Source organism: Erythrolamprus reginae, chromosome 1 (assembly GCF_031021105.1).
Source record: "Erythrolamprus reginae isolate rEryReg1 chromosome 1, rEryReg1.hap1, whole genome shotgun sequence".
Classification (NCBI taxonomy): domain Eukaryota; kingdom Metazoa; phylum Chordata; class Lepidosauria; order Squamata; family Dipsadidae; genus Erythrolamprus; species Erythrolamprus reginae.
In genome coordinates this window covers 321,551,311-321,578,452 of record NC_091950.1, presented here as the reverse complement: position 1 = coordinate 321,578,452, position 27,142 = coordinate 321,551,311, and the positions used below count along the sequence as shown (strand labels likewise).

General features: G+C 35.7%; 1 protein-coding gene across 4 annotated transcripts in view; it reads right to left on the bottom strand.

Moving 5' to 3' along the window:
• PLEKHG1 (pleckstrin homology and RhoGEF domain containing G1) overlaps nt 1–27,142 on the bottom strand; it is a 133,596-nt gene that overhangs the window by 95,037 nt on the left and 11,417 nt on the right. For all 4 annotated transcript variants that reach the window (XM_070733702.1, XM_070733703.1, XM_070733705.1 and 1 more), the window contains one exon: nt 1,069–1,143. In XM_070733702.1, coding sequence (XP_070589803.1) covers nt 1,069–1,143 — 75 coding nt within the window. The remainder of the gene's footprint in view (nt 1–1,068; nt 1,144–27,142) is intronic.

The following is a 27,142-nucleotide window of genomic DNA, read 5'->3' as shown; positions in this document are numbered from 1 at the left end:
TTCTACGGAACTATCACCGGAATATATCATTCTCATTCTTCTCTGAAATGTTTTTAAGTAACTTGTCCCCAAAATGACTTGACTAAAGTCCTGCTTAACTTTCAATAGTTTTCAAGGTAAAAGAGGTAAAGTAAAAAAGCACAATTAAATAAAGTAATGAAAGCTTAATTTTAAAACAAACGAATTTAGAAAAAATTAGTTGGTTACTTATTTTATTAAGCTCTCCCATTTCAGTCAGTTATATCTTTGTTTTAAAAAATGATCTAAGAGAAGAAACACTATATGGCATTTTTAGAAAGACTAAGTGGTTTTAAGTTGACAAATAATTTACCATATATCTGAAACTCATCACTTTGCAGAGATTGGTTGCATACATAGCATCTTGCTTCAGAAATATCTATACTTATACCTGGCAGGATAGCCAAATTACAATGGGTCCTGAATACTAGCATTAGGTTTGACAAGGTAAGAATAATGTAACAACAAAACAGACTATGAGTTAAACATCATAACTGCATGTTCCATCTAAATATTTTAAATTCTATTCTTTGTTATGACTGCATTTCACCATATTTTAGAATCACACATTTTATATTCGCCTTGTAAAAATATTTTTCCAATTATTTTATCATGTTTGGTTTTTAAAATTCAATTTTGCAAATAGATTAACATTGATTCTATCATGCCTCCTCAACTGTTGTTCAGTTTGCTAGTCTGCATCCACTTTTGTGGGATTAAACTCCTTTGAATTAACAGTGACTATTATAAAATTGGATCACCTAACAGCTCTGATGCCAAAAATGTATAAATTTGCATTATTACAATATCATATCTATCCCTCTCTCATATAATGAAGATTAGACGTTAGTATATCTATCCTTTGCTAATTAGTATCTGGTCGAGTTATTCTTTCATGGAAACCTTGCAGTTCTAAGTCTACTAAGTAACCTTGATCAAAGAAATGTGACAAGGATTATATGTTTCAACTACAGTACATTGAAAAACAGGGATGTTATCTGTCCTTTAAAAAAGCTGGATAGGATTATTCGAGAGGAAAACAATACTGACCTTCATTCTTGGTTAAATTTTCTTTATTCTCTGGTGTTTTATCTGGCATCTCAGCTGAGAAACGTTCAGTCACACCTGAAGGACATTTAAAAAAAAAAGAAAAGTGTTCATGTTGAAGCCAATACAGCTAAACAAAATAATACTTCTTTTTTTTTTTTTGCTAAAGTTTAAGTTATAATCTATAAGTGTAGTGTTCAGAGTTTGCAGTCAAACCTCTCAAATAGGGTTCAGGCATTAAGAACTCCTCTTCAGCAACTTGAGGAGGATGGATGGGAAAAGGGAAAAGGATGGATCACCATATCTGGCCTTCTAAAATCAAATGCTCATTCAGATTTTTGCAGCTGAGAATGCCTGTTCTCTTTTCCCTTGTTCCTTCAAAAGCAAGGAGTAGGAGGAAGAGTAAGTAAATATCTTTTTCATCACTGGTTTACTCCTGCCTTCCCCAATTCTCTTCCATGGCGGCGCCTATTGGGACCCTGCTTTTGAGTTACTGTATTTAGGTTACAGAAATATGGACAATCACCAAATACTGTAGCTAAAATTCAGGTACTGTTAGTGGATGATACATTTTGTTTAGATCATGGGGCAAGAAGTAGGCAGTAAGGCTGAACCGAGAAATCCTGTGCCTATAAACATAATGCCTATTGTAAACCTTCCAGAATCACCGTGGACAGTGAGGTGGCAATACATAAATTTAATAAATAAACCCTAAAATGGCTGCTTTTTGTGACCTTACTATATTTCTCTCATACACTTGTAATTATTCCACTTGCTCCCTATTGCTTTAACGTGAATACAAGTCAAACCACAACAAACCAATAAATATACAGAAATACTAACAATTTCCTTTTAAATGCCTATGTAAAATTCTTTTGTACGTCTCAAAAAATCCTGAAGGATTTCTGACCAGTCTATTTCCCTGACCATTACCAGCTACATATAACGTTCCTAGGCCTCATAATAGATACTTTTTGCACTTTGACAGTAAAGAAAGCTGAATATGTGTCTTAAAAAGTTAAATGGCCTTTAAGTGTCATGAACCCTTCGCACTTCACTTTCATTCTTGCCAAGTTCCAATATTAAGTTTAAATAAATGTTAAAGCAATGTCAAGTAACACTTAGTCCAGTATTCAATTAAGTCATCCTTCCTGAGTAAAAGCGACTGCGTGATGAAAGCATCATGTTACTATAGGCATTCGCAACACAATTGAGACAGTTTACTGAAAGGCTGAAGTGCTAGGAGACTATCAGAATACAAATCAACAGTACAGTATTTGATTTAGAATTATACTGAGTAAACAATCACACTGCTGATACATTAACCTGGATCACTCCCAGACATTACATGTTCCACACCTATTTAAAAGGAAGAGGAACTGTTCGGAAACATTATCCTTACCTCTACTTTACATATATTAATAATGTACTGTTACTGCACAAATAAATGTACAAGAAACTGATACAAATGAAAGGATGGCATCCAATTAACTCATTCCGTTGATGGAAATAGGTCCACAAAAGGTGAGTAAATAGAGCAATTTGCTCCTATAACCTAAATTTTCAGAACATATTACATAATATATAGAGGAGATAATTTATAAGGACACAAAAAAGAGAGAAAATACTTAAAAGAGGCAGAAATATGCTTGGACAGGAATGATTTTGAACAAAGATAAAAGAAAATGGATCAGTTCTCTGTTATCGAAACAGGGGTCTTCAACCTTGGCAAGTTGTGGACTTCAAGTCCCAGAATTCCTTAGTCGCAACTTTGCTCAAAAAGTCTTAAACTTGCCAGGGCTACAGATCCCTGATCTAAAGGATAGAAACTGGCTGAAAATCCTGGAAACCATACTTGATATAAAGACCAATGGTCTACTAACCTTCCACAGTACTGATCCCTGAGCTTCAGTAGTATTGACAACATACAATGGATTTAAAAGCATTAACAAAACTATTTTGACTACAGTGACCAGACATGTCTAATTATACATCTGAAATAAGCAACATAGTTGTCATAATTTTATCTGATGCACTTTCATATACTTTAGTTTTAAAACTGCAACTATAAAGCTCTTACACAAAGTATTTTTTTTAAATGATAAAATCATTTAGCCGGAGCCACCTAGTAAAAAGGAAAAAGATGGCATCAACAGTGACACACATATGTACACTATAAATTCAACAAAAAGGAACTAGACTCAATCATGTGACATTTTCAGAAGGAGTTGACATTTTATACCCTACACAGTAGTTTATTATGTTTTGAACTTAAATGGGTTCTGCCCTGTCATATTTTTAGACATATATCTCTACTATCATTATTACAGTTTCCAAATACAGCCACTGAATACAATACTAATTGTGTGCAGAGCTGGATACATTGCTTTTGCTAAATGCTGATAGAGACTTGATGCACATTATAGAAACAGAAGGGTTTAATGCCAAATAAAACTTGGATTTAGCTTGGATATTCTACAGATATTTGTGATTTTTATTGATATCATATCATAGGGCTTCGTAGCTAGAATGAATCCAGGTCACTAGTGGTATTCACTTACCGTTGCTACCAGTTTGGACATGGGAGCATATGCATGCACTCACTTCGCACACGCACGGCCCTATGCGCAAAGCATCCACAATTATGTCTGGGTGGGTGGGTGGAGCCTCCCTCTGCCACCGCTACCAGTTCACCTGAACTGGTGCGAATTGGTAAGTACCACCACTGATCCAAATCACACATCATTTTAGTACATAGCTTATATATTTCCTTTCAAGATAAGCAACTTTATGCAAGGAAAGAAATGGAGTATAGGGAGTCCTTGGTTAACAATGGCAGTTGGACCTGGAATTTCCATTGCTAAGCAACACAGTCATGGAATGTGTTTATCACGTGACTGCGTTGCTAAGCAACAGCACTTCTGGCTGCCACTGTTGAGCAAATCCCACACTGTCATTAAGCATGATGTAACAGGGTAACCGTTTGGAAACTTCTACCAGTTTCCCTTACTTTCTGGTTGATTCTGCTTATCAGAATCCAGCAGTGAAGGTGACAAATGGCAGCCAAGTGACTGGCATTTTACATTGTTGTAGCTGCAAGCCAGTTACCAAGCATCTGCAACACTAGAATGTGACTCTAGGGCAGTGATGGTGAACCTATGGCAGAATCATATCTGAGGGCATACAAGGCACTGCCCTTTGTCAGTTCCAGTGTGTATGTGTGCGCTAGTCAACTGATTTTCGGCGTTCTTTTCAGCCATTTTCACTCTCCGCAGGCTTTAAGAAAGCCTCCTGAACCCCGAGGATGGTGAAAAACAGCCCAACAGGCCTACCGGAAGTCCAGAGGCTTCAGTGAGGCCTGTGTGCATGCACAGTGGGCAGTGCAGGGGTTGTGCACATGCACAGGGGAAGCATTGCATTATGGGTCTGGGCACATTGACTCTATTGCATACGCGACCACCCTTTTGGCACCCGAACCAAAAAATCTTCGCCATCACCGATCTAGGGATATTGCAAAGGCAAGAACTTCAAGAACGGATTGTAAGTTCAGGACCATCACTAGTTCAAATGGTCAGTGAATGAGAGTGGTCATTAAACAAAGGCCATTGGTAATAAATAGTAAGCCAAAGAATTCAAAAACTAAATTATACCAATACCATTACTATGTTTCTCTTAAAGAGAGCGCACAAGAATTAAAACTTTGTTTGCCACATTTGTACACTGCCATATTTTAATTTTTCACCTCTTTATTTCTGAAGATAACATCAACTACATCCCTCTATATCAGGAGTGTCAAACCTGATTGCATCGCAGGCTGTATCGTGACATATCAGGGTGCTTTTTGCCTTTGCGGAACTGGGGAGGGTGTGGCCTTCATGGGCCATATCCAGCCCATGGGCCATCAGTTTGACAAGCCTGCTCTATATTCTTCATCCTGTATTGTTTTCCCTTCCTTTATTCAATGAATGAACAGAAAGAACAAAAGTTTAGCATTCTCGACCACAGCCAACACATCACCCTTATCATAACGTGGACTCCTTACACATTTATCCATAACTAATCAGTGAAGAACTATTATGCAAACGTTCAATTCATTTTCACACTTTTCACTTCTGTTATATATTACTCCTATTACATTAAGCAAGCAGCCCTCTATTTATGCAAAACACTGCATAATTCATATCCATTCACATCACTTTGTATTCTTTAAATCAATGAATATTGATTTAAATTGTTAGATAATCCCGCACTCCATGTTAAAGTCTCTTTTGTCTCCTTTTGAATTTTAAATTTCTTTCTTTTGTCATTAAATCGGCCAAATAGTATATTACTGGAGGGTAATATATGGCATAGGGCCTTGTTTGAAATAACCTCAGTTAAGAAAAACAACTTCCTTATCTTTTTTTTTAAAAAAAAAATTGGGACACTTTATAGCCCCCTGAACATGGCACATTATTTGGAAAATTTATCCCTACTATCCTGTCAGAGCTGAAGAAGCTTCTAGGATGAGAAGCAAAATGCCTTCAAAAGAAAAAACAGGAAAATCCACTTAACTCTTGAAAAAGCACCTTTGAGACAAATCTTCACACATTGACCTGGATGTCTGAAGGTTTGTACATCTGATGAAGCAATGCTCCAGTAATTAAACTGAACATGCCACAACTTGCAGCAGTTTGCAAAAAATGTACATTACTACAAAATGTCAAATTATACATGATCCGTACTATTGTAAACTGATCCAGCATTTTTTATGACATGACAATAAGTTCTTCTTAGTGCTCTATTTACAGGGAATCAATATTTCCCAGAAAGTTCACAGATGCATTAATTCTGTTCAAAGCCTAGCTGAACAATGGGCAAACGTAGGCATATTATTTAATGCACACTATATTAGTAAACAATCCAAGTACGTCTGCCAAGACACTTCTCTTAAACATTGTGCATCATGCACACAATAAATGCAATAAAATAAGAATAAGAGCTTCAGTCAAGGCTTCAACTGGGGAGAAAAAACATTGCAGACAGAGGGCTGTGAACACATTGCCAGATACATACACAGAGAAAACCTCATTTTGTTCCAAAATTGCTCCTATAAATGATTGACAAACAAGTAACAAGCTGCTGTTTCCAGAAAGATGCACAGCATGTCACAATATTAACGATTGCTAGTTTTTCATGAATGTATAAATCTTTATTCCATGTTCAATAATAAAGTAATACAATCCAGATAGAAATATTATTTTAAGAATAAATATATGCTATAATTTTCCACTTTAGACCATTTAATCTCTACTACCATAAAGATTTTAAAAAACTATTTTTACATATGTATGTATTTATGCTTCCAAAGGCAGTAATAATGTAATTGTTTCTGTGCTGGAAGTCAGAAGGACCGACATGTCCATCTGTATCTGCGTGCTTCAAAGGGACGATAGATGCTTATACATACTAAAAACCAACAGAGTTCAGTCTCCAAAGCAATTATAGCTTGTGGACACTTTCTGCTGAATCTGCAACTTATTAAGAACCACAGTAATGGACTACAGTGTAGAAGGCTATCATTCAGCCTAAAACTGTCATTTTCCCAGGCTTGCCCTATGTAGAAGCCTCTAATCATCTGTTACGATGAAAATAACCTCCGTTTCTCAGACATGTTGGATTGAGATATATGAACACCTCCTCTGCAAATCAATAAAATGCCACAGTGACAAAAACACATATCTTTTTCATGAAAGTCCCAATAGTTTGGCTCTTACTACCTTAATCATTAGAATAGAGAATAGAATTTTATTGGCCAAGTGTGATTGGACACACAAGGAATTTGTCTTCGTGCATATGCTCTCAACGTACATAAAATAAAATATACATTTGTCAAGAATCATGTGGTACAACACTTAATGATTGTCATAGGGGTCAAATAAGCAATGAAAAGCACTATGAAGCGGTATACAGTGATCCCCCGAGTTTCGCGATCTCGATCTTTGCGAAACGCTATATCGCGATTTTTCCACCCGATGACGTCACTCCCTTTCTCATCTTTCTTTCTCTCTCTCTTTCTCTATCTTGCTTCTTCCTCTCTCACACTCTCTTCCTCCCTCTCTCATCTCTTTCTTTCCTTCTCTCTCTTTCTCTATCTCTCCCCCTCTTGCTCTCGAGCGGCGGGCGGCACCCAGGGAAGGTTCCTTTGGCCGCCCACCAGCTGATCTGCTCGGCAGCGAAGTAGCAGCGAGGAGCCGAAGATGGGGTTTCCCCTTTGCGTGGACAACGGGGAAACCCCATCTTCGGCTCCTCGCTGCTACTGCGCTGCCGAGCAGATCAGCTGGTGGGCGGCCGAAGGAACCTTCCCTGGGTCTTCAACTCCCAGAGCGGTGGACAAGCGGCGGCCGGACAAGCGGCGGACAAGCGGCAGCCGGACAAGAAAAGTGGCGGTCGGACAAGCGGACAAGCGGCGGAAAAGCGGCGGGCGGAAAAGCGGCGGCCGGACAAGCGGACAAGCGGCGGACAAGCGGAAAAGTGGTGGACAAGCGGGCAGGCAGGCGGCTCCTCAGCTGCTGGGTCTTCCCAGGTGCGGAAGTAAAAATACCATCTGCGCATGCGCGGCCATGGAAAAAGGGGCGAGCATGCGCAGATGGTGTTTTTACTTCCGCACCACTACATCCCGAAAAATCGATTATCGCGAGGGGTCTTGGAACGGAACCCTCGCGATAATCGGGGGATCACTGATTAAGTCTAAGTGCTATTGCTATACTCATTCCCTGTGTCCATGTCCATGTTTATACTTATACCTATTATCTTGTATATGTTTGACAAACTAAATAAATAAAATAAAGGTACACTTCAATATATTGTAACAATATTATTAGAATAGTTGCCATGCTTTGTCAACTTTTTCCCTTCTTTCCTCCAGTTGTATCTTTCATCCAAATCTGAAAATTCAACTGTTACTGGAAAAAATATATTATTTTTATTTTCCTTACTTTATTTTAGAGAAATGAAGCCCCCACCACCTCAAGCATCTACCAGCTTATATAGCTCACAAACTGGGAAGTAATACTTCAATCTCCATATAAAAATCATCTCAATCTTTTTAGACATCTTTGCTTTAAAAAATAATCTACTCAGATGCACACTATCTTCAACACCTGATAAAATTAACATGCAAGTTATGAATTATGAAATCTACAATGTTAGATTTAGAAACACAAACCATTCAGCTTAGTGGTGATCCTAGGATTTCAGAGAGGAACCTTTTTATTGCTAGAGATATTTGTGACTGAGATTTTTCATATGCAAAGCAAGTCTCCAGTTATAACGCTAAGCTAAAGTAGTTAAAAATAAAGTCAGTCTTCTGAAAGTTTCCTTTCAATTGTGCAATAAGAGAAAGAAATGGATAGCTTTGAAATTTAATTCTCGTTCATTCAAACCGTAGCTTAATTTAAAAGTTAGTTACTTCTCCTTGTCCTGGGCTTCTGAAGTGGCCCTGAGCACATCTAAATAGCATATGGTGTGTAATATTAGATCTGTCTAAGGTCAACAGCTTTTCGTATGTATGTATGTATGTATGTATGTATGTATGTCGGAACCGTCTTCTGCTGCACAAATCCCAGCGACCGATAAGGTCCCACAGAGTTGGCCTTCTCCGGGTACCGTCGACTAAACAATGTCATCTGGCGGGCCCCAGAGGAAGAGCCTTCTCCGTGGCGGCCCCGCCCCTCTGGAATCAACTCCCCCCAGAGATGAGAACTGCCCCCACCCTCCTTGCCTTTCGTAAGCTATTGAAGACCCCCTATGTCGTCAGGCATGGGGAAATTAAAATACCCCTGGGCTTATATTGTTTATGTATGGTATGATTGTGTTGCATGGTTTTAATAAGGGGTTTTTAGATGTCTTTTAATATATTGGATTTGTCACATTGTTGTTTTTGTTGTGAGTCACTCCGAGTCTCTGGAGAGGGGTGGCATAAAAATCTAATAATAATAAATAATAATAATGTATGTATGTATGTATGTATGTATGTATGTATGTATGTATATATGTATGTATGTATATTCTTCACAGCTTCACAGATAGATAGATAGATAGATAGATAGATAGATAGATAGATAGATAGATAGATAGATAGAAAACACAGATCTACTATTAAGACATATATTATGCAGCTATAATTACTTCAGAGATTTTTAGAATGCTATTTTAATAATTAACTTGGGAACACACACAAAAAAGTCTCTCACTTGTAATTGTATTGGCAATGTTTCAAAGTCAATCACTGGATGTATCAATCACCAATACAGGTAGTCCTCAACTTACAACCACAACTGAGCCCAACATTTCTGTTGCTAAGTGTAACATTTGTTAAGTGAGCTTTCCCCCATTTTAAAACTTTTTTTTGCTACTTTTAAATGACGTTGATTTCCCCATTGACTTTGTTTATCAGAACATCAGAAAAGGTGATCCCATGACCCTGTTATGCAACCGCCAAGCATCTGAATTTTGATCATGTGACCATGAGTATACATCAATGGTTGTAAAGTGTGAAAAATGGTCAGTTTTTTTCTGTGATGTCATAACTTTGTACGGTCCCTAAATGAACTGCTGTAAGTCGAAGGCTACCTGTACATCCAAGTACGGCAGTTGTCTTAGCAAGATTGTGAAAGCAATTTGCCACTGCCTTCTTCTCAGAAGTTCTTCAACTCCACCCTGAAAATTCCCCAATACTGTGGTCACCCAACCCAGTTTTAAGAGGCCAGAGCACACTTAACTTTCAAGCCCTGCCCACACAAGGTCAGCTGTGTAAAGAACACAAAGAGATGCCTGGGTTTCATGACCACTGAAAATGTATCTTGAAGACAATTTCACCAGAGAACAGGATGCTTAAGACAAAGCAACAGATGTGCAATAATCACAAATGCCCATTCATTTCCTTTATGTCAGCAAATATAAGCAGTCACTAATTAAGCATCTCTATCTCTTGGATTCAAAAGGAAGTGTACACATTTCCCACATCATTTGACTAACAATAGAAAATGTCACAGGAAAGGAGCCATCTGCTTCCCTGCTACTAACAAGAAGGTTGACATGTCTTAAGTATTGCTCTTTTCTTAAGATATTTAATAGCAACATGTGCATTTCTAGAGATGAGCAGTTATTGGGAATAATCAGGATTCCAAGCCACGTTTTCTTACTCCCTTCTTTTTTATTTTTCCTTTAATAAAAGGCAGAAGATTTATATGACTTGATGAGGAGCCAGGGTATTTCTTTTCCTTTATTTTAGCTACATGACACTTTAATGAGGAACAACATTATTTATTTAACAACATTTTTTAAAAACCATCCATACAAAAAACACTGGTGAGTAGCTACGTAAAAAAATCTGAGCAATACCACATAACAATACAAGCAGATTCAATAGCAGCTCTACACTCAAATGATGTTGCATATTTTTCCAGTGAGTCAAAGACTCCTTGAAATAAAATGGTTTTAAAGGGCTTCCAGAACCCAAAAAGGGGTTAGGGACATGTTGAGGGGGGGAGCTTTTGGATGCCACTACCAAAAAGGGATCACCAGGAAGTCTTTCCATACCTTGAAGGGGAACTAACTCTTAGGAAATTTTCTTTCAATGTTCAGACCAGATATCCACAATCATCTGGTAAAGCAATCTCTGATACAATCTAGTGCTGTTTTAACAAGAATTTCTAGTCTAAAAGGATCCTCAAATCATCAGCCCAGGCTGCCTCTTTGTTTCAGAGCTCCACTAGGTACAAAGCAGAATCAAAGTATCACAAAAATCCCAAAGCTTCCTCTAGAAATCTGGATGAATCAGGTCTCTAAGGAAGACTTTCCTAATAGGTCCTTATCCCTTTCAGAGGTTCAAGGTACCAATGATATGCAGTTTGATCAAAAAACAGTTTACCAATAGTAAAGAATGTACATTAATACCCCTCATATTCATATCCCTCCTCTTTCTTTTTCTTCTCCAAAATAAAATTGATCAAAAATGTTAGGCTGTTGGTCAGAGCTCCAAGCTTGGCAATTTGGTTGCAAATGTTTCATCACCACTTGAAGAGGCATTGCCAGTGCATTTTGAGCTGTGCTCTTCTATTGGAACACAGGTCTTTAAATACCTTTTTATGAGATGCAAATTAGTCTGACTGTTGTTTGTTTGGATATTTCTGAATCATTATATGATTTCAGACTGTTTGCTTGGTTGGCTGTTGTTGCTGGGCTATAGTTAAGTACTGTCTGTGTGATGAAGATTAGGATTACACCTGTTTAACAGTCCAAAATCCAAAACCATGACTTAGAAATATCCAAAGAAACAACAGCCAGATTAATTTGCATCTCATAAAAAGGTATTTAAAGACCTGTATTCTGTCAGACAAGCAAAACTCAAAATGTACTGACAATGTGGTCGGGCGGTAGAGGTATAACAAGCAGGAAGAGGGAGATTGTGATCCCGCTATATAGAGCGCTGGTGAGACCACATTTGGAATACTGTGTTCAGTTCTGGAGACCTCACCTACAAAAAGATATTGACAAAATTGAATGGGTCCAAAGATGGGCTACAAGAACGGTGGAAGGTCTTAAGCATAAAATGTATCAGGAAAGACTTAATGAACTCAATCTATATAGTCTGGAGGACAGAAGGGGGGACATGATCGAAACATTTAAATATGTTAAAGGGTTAAATAAAGTTCAGGAGGGAAGTGTTTTTAATAGGAAAGTAAACACAAGAACAAGGGGACACAATCTGAAGTTAGTTGGGGGAAAGATCAAAAGCAACATGAGAAAATATTATTTTACTGAAAGAGTAGTAGATCCTTGGAACAAACTTCCAGCAGAGGTGGTTGGTAAATCCACAGTAACTGAATTTTAACATGCCTGGGATAAACATATATCCATCCTAAGATAAAATAGAAAAAATAGTATAAGGGCAGACTAGATGGATCACGAGGTCTTTTTCTGCCGTCAGTCTTCTATGTTTCTATGTCTCCTCAAATGGTGATGAAACATTTGCAACCAAATTGCTGAGCTTGGAGCTCAAACCAACAGTTTAACTACCAACCTGAGCTACTAATATTCAAACACATTTCAAGATCAAACATGGACCTACCTACTACATAGCTGCTGTTATTTATGATAAGCTCATAGCCACCAAGTCTGAATAGTGAACATACTCAATATTATACATATATTCACTAGCATATCATAGATGGCTGTCATGTTATTTCAAGTATATTTACTGTCTACTGACTATAGGCTAAGTCTAAAGTGTCCATCAATTTGATCACCGGGATGCAGGTTGGAGTTCAATGGCCTCAAGGAAAAACTAGTTAATTTCATGAAAAGTAGAAAAAATGTGAAGCTACAGAAGCCACACAAATGTGAAGCTACAGAAGCCAACTTCTTATGAAACAACACTGTGTCAAAGGGATACCAACCAGTAGCCTTACAATAATATAAAAATATCAAGGATTCATTATATTAATGGTCGATTTAACAAATCATGACTGTGCCGCAAACATGGATCTATATACACATATCTGAAGAGTTGGGATTAAGCATATGAAAATCAATAATTCCAAAATTACCAATGTAACTGATTATGTGTCATCAAATTGATGTTGAGTTGTAGCGAGAAAGATCAAAGCTGACAACACACTCATACACAAATTTTCTAATCCATTACTATCAGTTTAGCAACTAGAATTTTTGAAGGGAAGGGGACACTTTAAACCAGCCTTCACCAACCTAATGTTTTTTAGATTCATTGAACTTCAATTACCTGAATTCCCAGCTTTTCACAAAGGGATGCAAAGCCTAAATATTTATCTTTTAAAAAATCTAAGAATTTCTTTGTATCAGCACTAATGGGAATAACCAGCTTAATGCACACATTTTTAAAAAATCAGAAACACTTGAAAAGAGGAATAAACTGAGTCCTCTGTGGGTATCTTGTCATATATCAAACATGTATGTAATTAGGCAAAATATTTTACTTCTACTTTAAGAAGCCATATTTAAAAATAAAATTAAAGGACTATTATGGTGGTCAAGAAATGTTTGTCCTTTTACATTCCAAAGGTACATTGTTTCATTTCAAAAAGCTAACACAGACAACTTTTTGGAAATAGTTTCAGCTCCTTTAGAAACTATTATTTTTAACATAAATCTACATGTTTGACATGTAAACTAGAAATTCAAGTATGCTGTTTCTACATTGGCATACAAAATGTAGTTTATAAAACAGACGTTTAAAGATTCCATTTAAAATCAGCCAAGTTCCAAAATAATGACAAAACAATTATTGGCATTTTATGAGTACAGTATGTTCTTTTTTTTTAAAATAATTTTTATTAGTTTACAGAAAAAAAGTATGTACAAAGGGAGGAAGAGTAAATATATCTTAATTGCCATCATTGTGATAACATATACTCGCAAGTGTAATATGATTATTCTGTTCAATTAAACTTTATCCAGTCAATATACATATCAAACCCAGAACCAATTATGGAAAATTCGTTATCATTTAAGTCTTCTGACTCTTCCTTCCCTCCCCCTCCCCCCCAGTGAACTGTAACAGTTCTGAAAGCTTTAAATTACTAATTGGGCGGCATATGGGTGCCGCGGTTTTGTTGTTTTTTGTTTTTCTGTTGTTTTATTTTTATCAATACATTTCTAGATTACACTTGAGATAAAGTCATATTGGGTTGATCAAGGTGTTCATAATAATCCGATAAAACCGTTCAGAGTTTTATGTTATGTCGCTATAAAGGTTTTTCCACTATCCGTTAATGTATTTTGATCTACAATTTATGTTGTTTCCTTGTCTTTCTTTTCTTTCTCCATTTGTTTTTTGATTTTTACCCAGTCGTAAAATTTTTCCCAATTCTTATAGAATCTCGAATCTTCTTTATTTTTAAGTTTTTGGGTGAGCCTATCCATTTCTGCACAATCATAATTTTTTTTAATAATTTCTCTTTCACTTGGTGTACTGTATTGTCTTTTTTCCAATTTTGTGCTATTGTGATTCTTGTGGCTGTAATTATATGCTGTATTAGGTATAGGTCTTCTTTTTTATTTTCCAAATCCATTATGCCCAGGAGGAATATTTCTGGTCTAAGTTTTAATGAAATTGCTGTGATTTGTTGTATCCATATTTGAATTTTTTTCCATAGTTTTTTTATGCGTGGGCATGTCCACCATAGGTGATAGAAGGTTCCAGTTATGCTGTTGCATCTCCAACAGTTTGGTTTTAGGTTGGGGTAGATCTTAGCCAATCTAGTTGGGGGTAAGTGCCATCTATAGAACATTTTTTGTAGATTTTCTTTGTATGGTATTGATTTAGTAATTTTCAGGTTTTTCCACATTTGTTCCCATTGTTCTATATAGATGTTATGACCTATATTTTTGGCCCAAGTAATCATATTATCTTTTACTATTTCAGTTTCCATAGTGTACCCCATTATATAATTGTACATTTTGGTTATAAATTTTTTTTCATATCCTAATAATATTTTATCAATTATACTATCTTTTTCTTGAATTCCTTCTTTCTTTTTGTCTTTATTCCATTTCGTCAAAATTTGAGCATAGGACCACCAATCAATATTGATATTTTGGTTTTGTAGTTGTTGTCTAGATTTTATAACTCCTTTCTCATCTAATGTGTGATTATAATTCAGCACTTTTTGTATTTGAAATAAATTAGGGTGTCTAAGGGCTTCAAGGCTAGAATACCACCTAGGGATTTTGGAGTAGTGTTCTTTTTTAATTCTTAACCATACATTTATTAAGGAGTCCCTGATCATGTGGTTTCTAAAATATACTGGTATTTTCTCTTTTTCATTCCATAGGAAGCTATGCCAACCCTGTAGAATGTTGTGTCCCTCCAAAGCCAAAGTTCTCTGGTCTTGGAGGGTTATCCATTCTTTTGCCCATAGAAGAACCGATGCTTCGTAGTAGACTTGAAAGTTTGGTAGTCCAAATCCGCCTTGTGTTACTCTGTCTTGTAAGGCTTTAAATCTCACCCTTGGTTTTTTCCCCGCCCAGATAAATTTTGAAATAGTTGTGTTTATTTTGGTGAAAAAGTTTTTGTTCAATTTTATTGGGATAGTCTGGAATAAATATAAAAATTTAGGTAAGATAGACATTTTAATTGTAGCTATCCTCCCTGATAACGAGATGTGAATTTTATTCCACCTAATTAACTGTTGTTCTGTTTTTTTGATAAGTAGATCATAGTTATCCTTTTGAATTGTGCCACACCTTTTAGTTAGTATTATGCCCAGATATTTTACTTTTTTGACGGTTTGAATTCCTAAAAATTTTTCTAGTTCCTGTTCTTGTTTGATGTTCATGTTTTTGGTTATGATTTTGGTTTTTTGTTTATTGATTTTTAGACCAGCTACCTCTCCATATCATTGTACTTCTCTCAATAGATATTCCCCTGCTTCTATTGGGTCCTCCAAAATAAATGCTAAGTCATCTGCATAAGCTTGGACTTTAAATTCCTGTTTTTTTATCGTGAGACCTGTGATTCTCGCATTGGTTCTTATTTGATTTAGTAGTGTTTCTACTGCTAAAAGTATATAGAAGCGGAGATAAGGGACATCCTTGTCGGACTCCTTTTGAGATTTGAAAAGACCTCGTTAATTCACCATTAAGTATTATTTGAGCTGATTGAGTGTTATATATAGTTTGAAACATTTTTATCATTTTTGGGCCGAATTGCATTTTTTTAATTAATTCAAGAGTAAATTCCCATCTTAGGTTATCGAAAGCCTTTTGGGCATCCAAAAATATTAGTGCTAATTGTTTTTCTGAATGTGTCTCGTAATATTCTAAAGTGTTGAGTATTGTTCTTGTGTTGTTTCTTATGTATCTACCTGGGAGGAAGCCATTTTGATCCTCCTTTATTATTTTGTTTAAGATTGGTTTAAGTCTTTCAGCTATTATTGTCATAAAGATTTTATAATCGACATTGAGAAGGGATATTGGCCGATAATTTTGTATGTGTTTTTTTTTTCTGGGTCTTTCGGGATTAAACTTATTAAGGCTTGTGTCCAAGATGTCGGTAGCAAACCTTTTCCTAATACTTCGTTAAATATTATTACTAAAATTTCAAGTAAAGACTCCTTTAGCTCTTTATAAAATTTGGCCGGTATCCCATCTGGGCCTGGAGTTTTGCTATTCTTTTGTTTAGCTATTGCGTATTCAACTTCTGATATGGTTATTTCTTTATTTAGTATAGTTTCATCTGATTCTGCTACCTTTTGTACTTTCGCTTCCTCTAAGTATTTATTTAATTGGGCTTGATTTGTTTCTTCCTTTTGATACAAATGGGCATAGTATTCCACTGCTATGTTCTCCCCCCCCCCCCAGTATATGTTGTATTTTTATCTTCTAAAGTTTGTATGTATCGCTCTTCTTCCTGTTTTTTTAGTTTATAAGCAAGCCATCTACCTATTTTATTCGCGTTTTCAAAATGGTATTGAATGGTCTTCCTTAACTTTATGACAATTTCATCTTGTATTATTAGATTAATGTTGTGTTTTATTGTGTCTATCTCTTCTCTTATTTTTCCATTTTGGAGGTCTTTTTGAGCTTCTATTTCTAAGTGTTTTAGTTTACTCTTAAATTCGTCTAATTTCCTATCTTTATGTTTCTTTTTTTTTGCTAGGTAAGCTATTGTTGTCCCTCTCATAAATGCTTTTATTGTATCCCAGATGTTCTGAATAGTAGTGTCAGTATTCCAATTGTCTCTTAAGAATAGCTTGAGTTCTTGTTTAATATGTTTAATATAATCCTGATCTTGGAATAATAGCTGGTTTATGGACCAACGGTGTTGTCCTGGGGTCGGTATTTTAATTTTCATCAATATTGGTTGATGGTCTGCCCATATGTTTGGGCCTCTTTCAATCTCGTGGATTAATTTCCCAAAATTTTGGTCTGTCCAGATCATGTCTATTCGGGACCACGACTTTTGGGGCGGTGAGTAAAAAGTGTATTCCCGGGCAGATGGATGTCTTTCTCTCCAAATATCTACCAATCTATATTCCCTTGCTATTTCCTGGAATTCTGATGGCAGTGTTTTTCTATCTTTCGATTTTTTCTTCATAGATTTAAAATCTTTTTTAATGTCACTCACTGCATTATAATCCCCAATGATACAAATGTCCCCTTTTTGTATATGTGCTAACTGTTCAGCTAATTTTTTGTAGAATTGTTTCTGTTTTGTGTTTGTAGCGTAAATCGCCACTATCACTATTTCTCTATATCCTATTTTAATTTTTACAATCAGTATTCTTCCATCTTCATCTGAGTAAATTTTTTCCGGTTGGTATATGTCCCTAATGTATAAAGCAATCCCTCTCTTTTTTGAGTCTGTTAGAGCTGTGAATAGTTTACCTAATTTTTTATTTTCTAGGAGTTTATGATCCTGATTTCTGATATGTACTTCTTGAAGGCATAATATATCTGAATTTTGTTTTAATAATTTCATCATTATCTGTTTTCTTTTTATCGGAGAATTCAATCCATTGATGTTTACAGAAATTAACTCAAGTGTTTTTAGCGTCATTTTCTTCCCTTTTTTCCCGGTTGCTTTCCTTTCCTTTATTGACGTTTAGCCGCCGCTCTTGTTGTAACCCTTTGTTCCTTTTGTTGTTCTTCCTTGTCTTGTTCCTCCTCTCTTCTATCCTCGGTCCGTCTCTCCTCCTGTGGTAGATCTTCTATAGTTTGACGGTTCTCTGGCTCCCGTTCTAGATGTTTTTGAATGAAATAATCTGCTTTCTTGAACGAGTCTATTTTGATTTTTTTCCCATTCCACGTTACCAGGAGACTGTCCGGAATTAGCCATCGGAATGGGATTCCCCTTCTCAATAGCTTTGCTGTAAAGTAATGGAACTCTCTCCTTTTCTCCCTTATTCTTTTCGGGATCTGTTTGAGAATTATTATGTCTTTTTCTTGATACAAGATTTTCCCATTTCTTGTTGATTTGTATATTTCGTCCCTAATAGATTTTTGGGTAAATTTTACGTGGACCTCTCTGGGTAATCTGTGGTTCTTAGCATAGTTTGTTTGAATTCTGTAAATTTCATCGATGTGGTCTTTGACCTCGTCTAGTTCAATTTGTGTATTATCAGTGATCAGCTGCGCTAGTTTATTGAATAGACCTTCGTCTGCATTTTCGGGAATATTTTGAAAGCGGAGAAAGTAAGCTGCTTTCTCCATTTCCAGGATTGTGATTGAGTTTTCGAGCTCGTTATTGGCCGCAATTAATCTTCCTTCCGCTTCGATTCTTCTCTCATCGATTCTTTTTGTGTCTGTTTCAATTTTTTGTATCCTCTGTTCATGGTTAATTATAATTTCCTGTATGCCTTCCATTCGGTTTTCCAAACCTTCAATTTTTCCAGACACTTTTTCAAAGTTTTGTTTTGTTTCTTCGTGGTTTTGTCTTATGGTTTCTTGGGTAACTGTGGCTACCTCTTGGCTGCGGACCATGAACTCTTGAATCAGGTTTAACGAGGCCTGGATCGATTGCAGAGAAGTTTTGTCGGTAGTTGCCATTTCTATATTTGATTTTGTGCTTTGCGTCGTCGATGTTCCTGGTATGGTTTTTTTTTGGTATTTAGAGAAATTGGTTGTCATACTCCCTTTCCAGATAAGAGTGATTAACAAATTGTCCAAGATAATGTCCTTTCCACGTATTCAATTGATTAGTAAAGGAGGAGTTGTTGTTTGAGTCACACTTTAAGGTTAGTCTCACTTGGTAAGTTGGAGTAATTGAAATTCGTTCTAACGTAACTAAATTCTCCAATATTTAGTATAAGAGTAGTCAAATATAAAATTTCTAATTACTAATTTCTAACTGATTATATATATATATATCTTTCTTAACTAGTCACTTATTATCAATTGTTATCAATTGTTATCTATTGTTATCAATTAATCAATTAAATAAATAGTAAATAACAGTATTCAGTACACATATAAATAAGGTATAGATAGAAATAGAGTTTGAGTGGACAATTAAGGTAAATAATTAATGTACTGTCAAGTAGTATTAAGTAGTTAAATGAATTAATTACTTAGTTAATAGTTAACAGTTAATAAATAGTAATAAATAGCTTAAATAGTATAAATCTAACTTAAGTTGTTTCTAAGCAGGTCTTAAAATCCTTAAAACACTTTATAGGTATTATAAACACTATAGTTAATAATTAATAATTAATAATAATTAATAATAATTAATAATTAATCTTAGATAGTTTAAATTGATATCAGTTATCAATTGTCAATTAATTTAAAGGTCTTAATACAACAACTAGTCAATTAATCAATTAATCACTTTTGCTTCTTAAATAGAAAAAGAAGGGTTTTTAAAAAAAAATCTTGATTAGAAAAGGAAGGAAGAAAAGAGAGAGGGGGAAAAAGATTAATTCAGTAGAAAAAAGAAAGGAAAGAAGGGGAAAAAAGGAAAAAAGGGAAACAATAAAGTAGAATCAAGAATAGGCATTTAGCTTTTTAGCTTTTAGTATTACAACACATTCCAGTCAGCTCAAAAAATTCGCAGCGTTCACTTTAAATAAGGCTCAGCAGTTCAGTCAATGTTATTCACCAATGATCTAGGTATCCTGGTTTGTCGTAACTGTCAGCAACGGTTTCTCAGATCTCCCTGCAGGCGTGCAAAAGAAAAAGGCGTCTTCTCTCCTTCTCTCTCCTTCGGTCGCATTAAACTATGAAACCCCCACAGACCATTCTCAAAGCCACAGTCCTTTAACCCTCCTTCACTTCCTCTCCTGCTGTCTCCCAGCCGGATTTCTTTTCTCCTTCGTCTTACAATCACTAAGAGTAGCTGGCTTCGCTGGGGGAGAGGAAAGGCAAATAGCAAAACAAAAAGGGGACCGAGAACAGGCGGCGGTTGTCTCAAATCTTCCGCCGCTAGTCTTACTTGTCTCCTCCACGTAGATATTCGGCTGTTGAGATCCTTCACAACTCGGCTCCGCTGCGTTCTGACCGGTCTAGGCCTCCCATCTCGTTTGGTTCGCACCGCTCCCCGGTCTCCGGTCTCCGGTCTCCGCTGCAGACGTTCACGATATACTACTTTCTATAACTGTTCTCGCCTCTGCTCTTTCTCCTCTCTCTTTGTCACCGACCACACCAGCCACACAGCACCAGATCCTCCGTCAAGCTACCATCTCCTTCACACAGAACGTCCTCTTTTAACTTTCTAACCGGCTGCGACTACTTCCGCCCACCATCAGCAACTTACTTTTCCCTTCAAAAAAAAAGAAAAGCTCCGCTCTCCTCAATCGCCGCTCGTTAATCACAGGAGACTATATGAGTTCTCACAAAGCCGTTGTTTAGCACCTCTAGATCATTCTGGGTAAGTAATTTTTTTTTCCAAACCGCTGCTGCCGCCGCTCTATTTTTTTAACTTCCTTGATGACAGCTCAGTAAAGCCAGGCCTTCGGGCTGAGGACAAACCCCGGTTTTTCCCCCCGCTCAACTACAGGGGTTTACCACCCGCTAAGGGAGGGGTTGTGACCCCCCCGTAACCAGATGCTTCCCCTAACTATAAGTCTTCTCACCAGGAAGAATTAACACCACTAAGTGGTCTTTTAAGCGAGAAATCTCGAGTACAAACCAGGAGCTACTGATTTGCACGTCGCTTCAGCCTGGCTCCACCCCGGAAGTCTCTATGAGTATGTTCTTACTGTACAGTATATTTATGAACAGTTCTTCCTCTTCAGTACCATAATGTATGAATCTAGTGAGATATTTGTTTTCCACTGAAATAAATTAGAACAGAAGCCCATCATCAGGATTCAGATGCTTTGGGTAATTTAAGTATTTATCAAGTTGGAATAGTATAACACAACTGATAGAAAACCATGCAGTTTATGCAGATTATAGTCTGCTTTAATGTCAAAAGAACAAGACATTGGCAAAGCCCTCTTTCCTTTATACATTATTCAAGACTTCTCACTTGTGAATTCATTGATAATGGAGGCAAATACCTGAGCAAACAGAAAAAAAGGAATAGTTTGCTCATTTGAAATGTGAAAGCTCAAACTGTTGTTGTGATTATAAATTATTTTGTAGCTTGATGATTGAATCCAAGAGGAAAGCAACTTAGGTTTTGGCAGTTTCCTAGATGATGGAATTCCAGAATTTGAGGGAGGGGGGAGCATAAGAAATGTCTAGAATACTTTCACTATCCCTTCCCAATATACAAATAGAAGATCATTGAAATATTTAGTAAGTAACTAAGCCTGAGAGACACAAAGAGTAACAGGTGGTCTCAAAGGCAGACATTTGAAGCTACAATCATCTTTTAAAGTTGACAAGTTTGAAGACCTTTGATTTAAGTAGTCATGATAAAGAAGTGAATATGAACTTAAAGGCCCTACTGACCTGTTTATAATGAAAGATTGAGAGGAATAAAAGATATAAAACTGATGAGATAAAACTGAATCTTGGGGGGGAAAGAAAACAGAGTGAAAGTAGGAGAACTATAGGAAGAAAAAGTACAAGTCCTGTATGAAAAACTATTAGAAAATAAATTAATCCTGCATGAATGAAGAAATGTAAAAAAAGAAAAAGCGAAAGGAAACCTAAAAAGGAGAGTCCAGAAAAAATGTAATTAAAAATTAAAGTTATTAAATGATTTCGAATAAAACTGAAAGGAAGCAGTGTTTACCTAGCTGTTCATTTGGACATTTATTAGTACAAAATAGTGCTGTGCCAAAATAGTCACTGGGTGGCATGTAAATAATAATTATAGACTGAACTGAAATAAATGTTTTAAATATTAGCATCCCCAGCCCAGTATGAACATCATGAATTGCATAATGATGTTGAAAAAGTGCAAGGCTGCTGATGCAAATAGTGTAACTGAAGAAAAATGAGCTGAAAAAGCTTATTGGATGAGAAGCAAAACGTCTTCAAAGAAAAATCAAAAAGTCCAGTAGCCTCTTCAAAAACGCACATTTGGGACAACTGAAGAAATAATAAAATATAAATGTGGTTTAACTAAAGAGAGGCTGTTATAACTTGTTTAGCATACAGTATATGTGAAGGATGAATCTGTGCCTGATTAATGAAAGAATGCTGTTATCATTCTCCTATACAAAAAGTAAGGCAGAAAGAGCAAGTGCAAAAACTACAGGGGGATTAAACTGTTAAATATGCCTCAAAAAGTATTTGGCAGGATTCTGACTAAGGAGAGTAAGAGAAGTGACAATAAACCAGTTTTTTAAGTCAATGCCGCTCTATGCCAATACAAGAGGTATGTAGATCAGTTTTTTGGTGTTCAGTGACGATTTTCAGTCTTTCAGAAATGTAGTATTGTGAGAAAGTAAGTTTATTGTAAGTCTGCTGAGTTAGAGAAAGCATAAGACAAAGAAAATAAGCTTCAATTATGCAATGCTTTACATGAATATAACATTGAGAGTTGCCTGTCAAATGCAATAAAAGTGAGACATGACCCAAGTAAAGCATGAATAAAAAATTGGAATCCTTGGTAGTGAGTGACTCAACAAACTGACAGTATAAGTGTTAAATCCTGGGACTGAAGGGGTTTAAGACATACTTTGAACAACAGCTCTTTCTTGTAGCAATGAGTAAGATCCAACCACTAGCCAGGCTGACTAGTTGCTGGATTTTATAGGAGCTGTCAGGTGGCTCAACCAATCAACAGTCTCCATTTTCCCACTTGAATGGCGGACCTGGAGTAAACTAAACCATCTCAATACTTAAAAATAAGTTTGTATGCTTTATGCATTTACTTAATATACTGCATATTTAATGGATAATTTAACTAATAATATAAAAAACAGTAGTATATATTTGAATAAGGAATGCTTATGGTGATGGTAGAGGTATTTTGATTGGGGATGTGAAAATGCATGTACAACAGTTTTCAATGAAGATAATGCCATGTTGTGTTAAATTCTTTGTCGGTAAATATAAATTTAACACAAAAAATAGTTTGTCGCGAAAGCAACTGCCTGCAAAGGATCCTGGATTTGGACTGAAAGGCGAAAGCGGGAGCAGTATGTTCTGTCCCATATTTGAGTAGACCAGATTGCCCTGATAAAAAACATATAATGCCATGTTATTGGCCAAGAACACACATTATTTGCAGTAAATATTATATTACTTATTAAACATTACTTATTAAACCTACAGTATCTCATAGGTTACTTTGGGTGGTGTACAAATTGATTGTATGCTACAAAGTATGGATATTAAATAATTTATATCAAAGTAATTTTAATTAATACAAAAATACAGTACAGAACTACAAGTTATACAATGTGTACATTCTTTTTTAGTTTTGATTGCTTTAGCATTTGTTTGGTTAATTTATTTTGCATTCATTGTTTTTGATGCTTCTGACTCACCCAGGGTTTAATGGGAGTCAGGATGCATCCAAATGGAATAAAGTGAATAAATATTCCAAATAGAATCTAAATTTTCCAAATGGCATCTAAATATCTCAAATGGAAAGCATCCAAACGGAATAAATAACACTTCAAAAAACTTGGAGCAAGTAAACGATTATTATTAGGCTTAATAAAGACAATAAAATGGATCAAGAATTTTTAGATATGCAAATGATTGTAAAAAAAGGAATAAGCAGTATGTGGTTTAAGGAAAAAAAGTATTGAAAAAATTGGATACAGCTGTCTACAAGGGCTGGCATTAAACTTCTTGGCGTTTTGCTTAGCAAATAGTATGAGTATTTATGTGTATATAATTATCATTAATTCCAAATAAATTATTAGGAAATTAATTTATATCATACAACTCTAGTGAAAAATGGCTGGGAAAAATGAATACCACATTTTGCTTCTACAACAAGGTTAAATACAGCAATATACCTTATTAATATATGGGTTCTTTTTGTTTTTGTTTTATATATTGGGGTTTCTTGTTTTTTAGACTTTTTAAATGTATTATTGTTATTTTAGATTCTAACTATTAGATTTGTCATTATATATTGTTTTTATCATTGCTGTAAGCCGGCCCGAGTCTATGGAGAGGGCGGCATACAAATCCAATTAATAATAATAATAATAATAATAATAATAATAATAATAATAATAATAATAATAATAATATCCCTTTTCCAATAAATATCAAGGACTCACAAACTCCTATCAGGTGCATGTGGCAAAAGACATTAGTTTAACCAGTGACACCCAAAAACTTCAAACATACCTTCATTAGAAAGCTGTAATTTAAACCTAATCATTTTTAATGATAGTTAATCGTTAAATGATCGCAATAGAGTCAGGACAACTGGATGAAGCTGAGCATTTATTGACCAGATTCCCTTCCTGACACCTATATGGAGTTTGCAGCAGATATTTTTCCTGTGAACCCTGAGTGAGAAACATCCGCCTCTCTCTAAGATTGCACTCTCAATCTTCTGAGTGGGAAGTGAGTGTCTTCACCACTAAGCCACCATGCCACTCTTAAACCTAATGAAAATAAGGTACCAAGAATAGCAAAAATGTGCCTTTAAATCAGGAAATATTCTACAGCAAAGTGAAGCCAACATTACACATCCACCATTGTTACCATGCCCAGCTAATAATTAACATTAAAATTAACATCTTAAAAATATGTATGGAAAAAGCACTTTGAAATTAAATATTTTTGACTAAATTGATCCTGACTTTTTAAAATAAGCAATAATTAATAGAAAGGAAAAATCATCCCTAGTCTGGAAATAACAAGACATATTTTCTGTGATAATACAAAATCATGGATAACAAGATCATGGTTTATGAGTATAATCTATATGTATAAACTGAATAATGCTTGCTGAGGGCTTTAATATTACAAATGAAATGCTCCACATTGAACTTATTTCAGGATGGAAAACTTTTTAAAAATATAGTCGATGACCCATTAAACCAATTGGAGAAACTAGTCATGAAGAAAGGAAAAATATTGAAAATTAATGAAATGACAAGAAAAACATCTATCATATGTTCCACATTTCCAAAATCAAATGGCTTCTTTTTTGTAAATCTGGGAATTAGCCAAAATCTACAAATAACACCCAAGCAAGCTGAATAACATAAAATAAATGATAATGCCAAGTGTATCATTTTCTATATCTGACAGTTTTGATTCATTGTAATATTTCTACATTGTGAGTATAAACTTAGCATTATAGTTAACCAAGTGGTGAAAAAAGAGCACTACCTTACAAGCAGAGTCCAGATGTCAAGGATCATAACTATGAAATAGTTTTTGAACTCACACACCATATAAGTGATGGAGGCTTCCAAAACATCTGGATTTGTTTGTTTGTTTGTTTGTTTTCTTCCTTGATTTTCTTAACCATATATTTACCATAGATGGGTTCAGGCAATAATGCTCAATGACTGAACACTAGGCTCGGCAAACAGCATTCCACATGTGGCTCTGAAATCCGTCATCACTCCAAGAGTCTTTAAAATCTAAAACTATAAGAAAGGCAGCCCCCAGAAAGGGAGCTGTCAAACAGTTGCTTTCTTGTCCTTAACATTACAAAATGAACCCACCTATGTTTTCCAGAACTCTATGATGCATCCCACTCTCCCCTGCAGCTGTGAAATCAAGCCCTCCCACTTACGTTTTTGATTAACCATTGTGCCATCTCAACCTCATTTATTTAAACCTGGACAACCAGAAATTAAACAAACAAATCAAAGAAACAAAGTACTCAAAGTACTTTGATACTCAAAGTACCAAAGATCAGGCTCTAATTATTATCCTGTGGACATATCAGGACAAGGATAAGTTCCTTTAAGGACAAGTTCCTTTAAGAAGAAGACAACCGTCAGTGGCAAAATATCTTCCTCCTTGTATTGTGACACCATTATTCAGCTTCATAATTCAGTTCAGTCTGAACTAACTCAAACCTGAATGTACGTATCAAAAGTTGGAATGATGATTTCAAATAGTGCCAAAAATACAGAGAAACAGTATATGGGGCACTCTGAATCACACACCTGCCACATTTTAACCTATTAAATTATACATTTCATGTACAGCCAAGAAAATGGATTCCATACACTTTGGTTAAACTAAAAACACCATGCAACGATTGCATCAAAATTGTTCCACAGACACAGAGGGTTATTGTTGTATTTATAATAAAGGTATTTTCTCCCTTTGGTCCCCACATGGGTTCTGAGCTGCACATATTACATAACCTTCAAAGCAATGTAAATTTTATTTCAATAAGTATTAAAAAAAAAACAAAGCAAAACCCCAATGTTCTTTTTTCAGTCTTCCAACTTATTATTCAAGGTAAGAAACTGGATGAGGAAGAAACGTCGTAGATTTTTTTTTTTTTAAACCCATCCATATACAGTACTTGGAGTTGAAACTGTTTCATCCATCTGCAGTTGATTTCCTCTGTGGCAAAAGGCTGCAGGCCTTCTAGATGCAAACATTGCAGAGGCCTCCTACACATTTACTGGATTTTTTAGACTGAGATGGTACTCCCAGCGGCCATGCCGTTCTTGAACAGAGGCTCCACTGATCTTCTAATATCTTTGGCGCAGATTTCCCAAAACCATAAAAAGTCCCTCTCCAAAAGTTTAAAAACACCATTACCCGTTTTATGATTAAAACAGTAAGTTTTATAGTAAGAGGAATTCCTCCCCCCCCCCCTTCTTGCTGGAAAGTTATACAATACAAACAGCAACCAGAAATATTTTCTTTCATACTAGTAGAAACAAACATTGCTATAACAAAGTAAGCCATGGATGAACTTACAAAAACAAAACTATCCAAGGTATTCATACTGTGCCTGCATGATCGGAGGGAAGTTATTGTGTCTATTTATTTGTGTGGTAACTTTTTAGAAAGAAACATAAGTTCAAGATTCTTGGCTCTGATGTTCGGTAGACTTTCTGCAGGCAAGAGTATAAAAGAACAAAACAACAGTTCTTTAAGATTAGATTGAAGTTCTGTTTTGCCTTCACATCCTGTTTTGAACAATTGTCAATTAAAGGTCCCTAAGATGTACCCAGATATTTTCTTTTTCTTGAGATAAACAAAA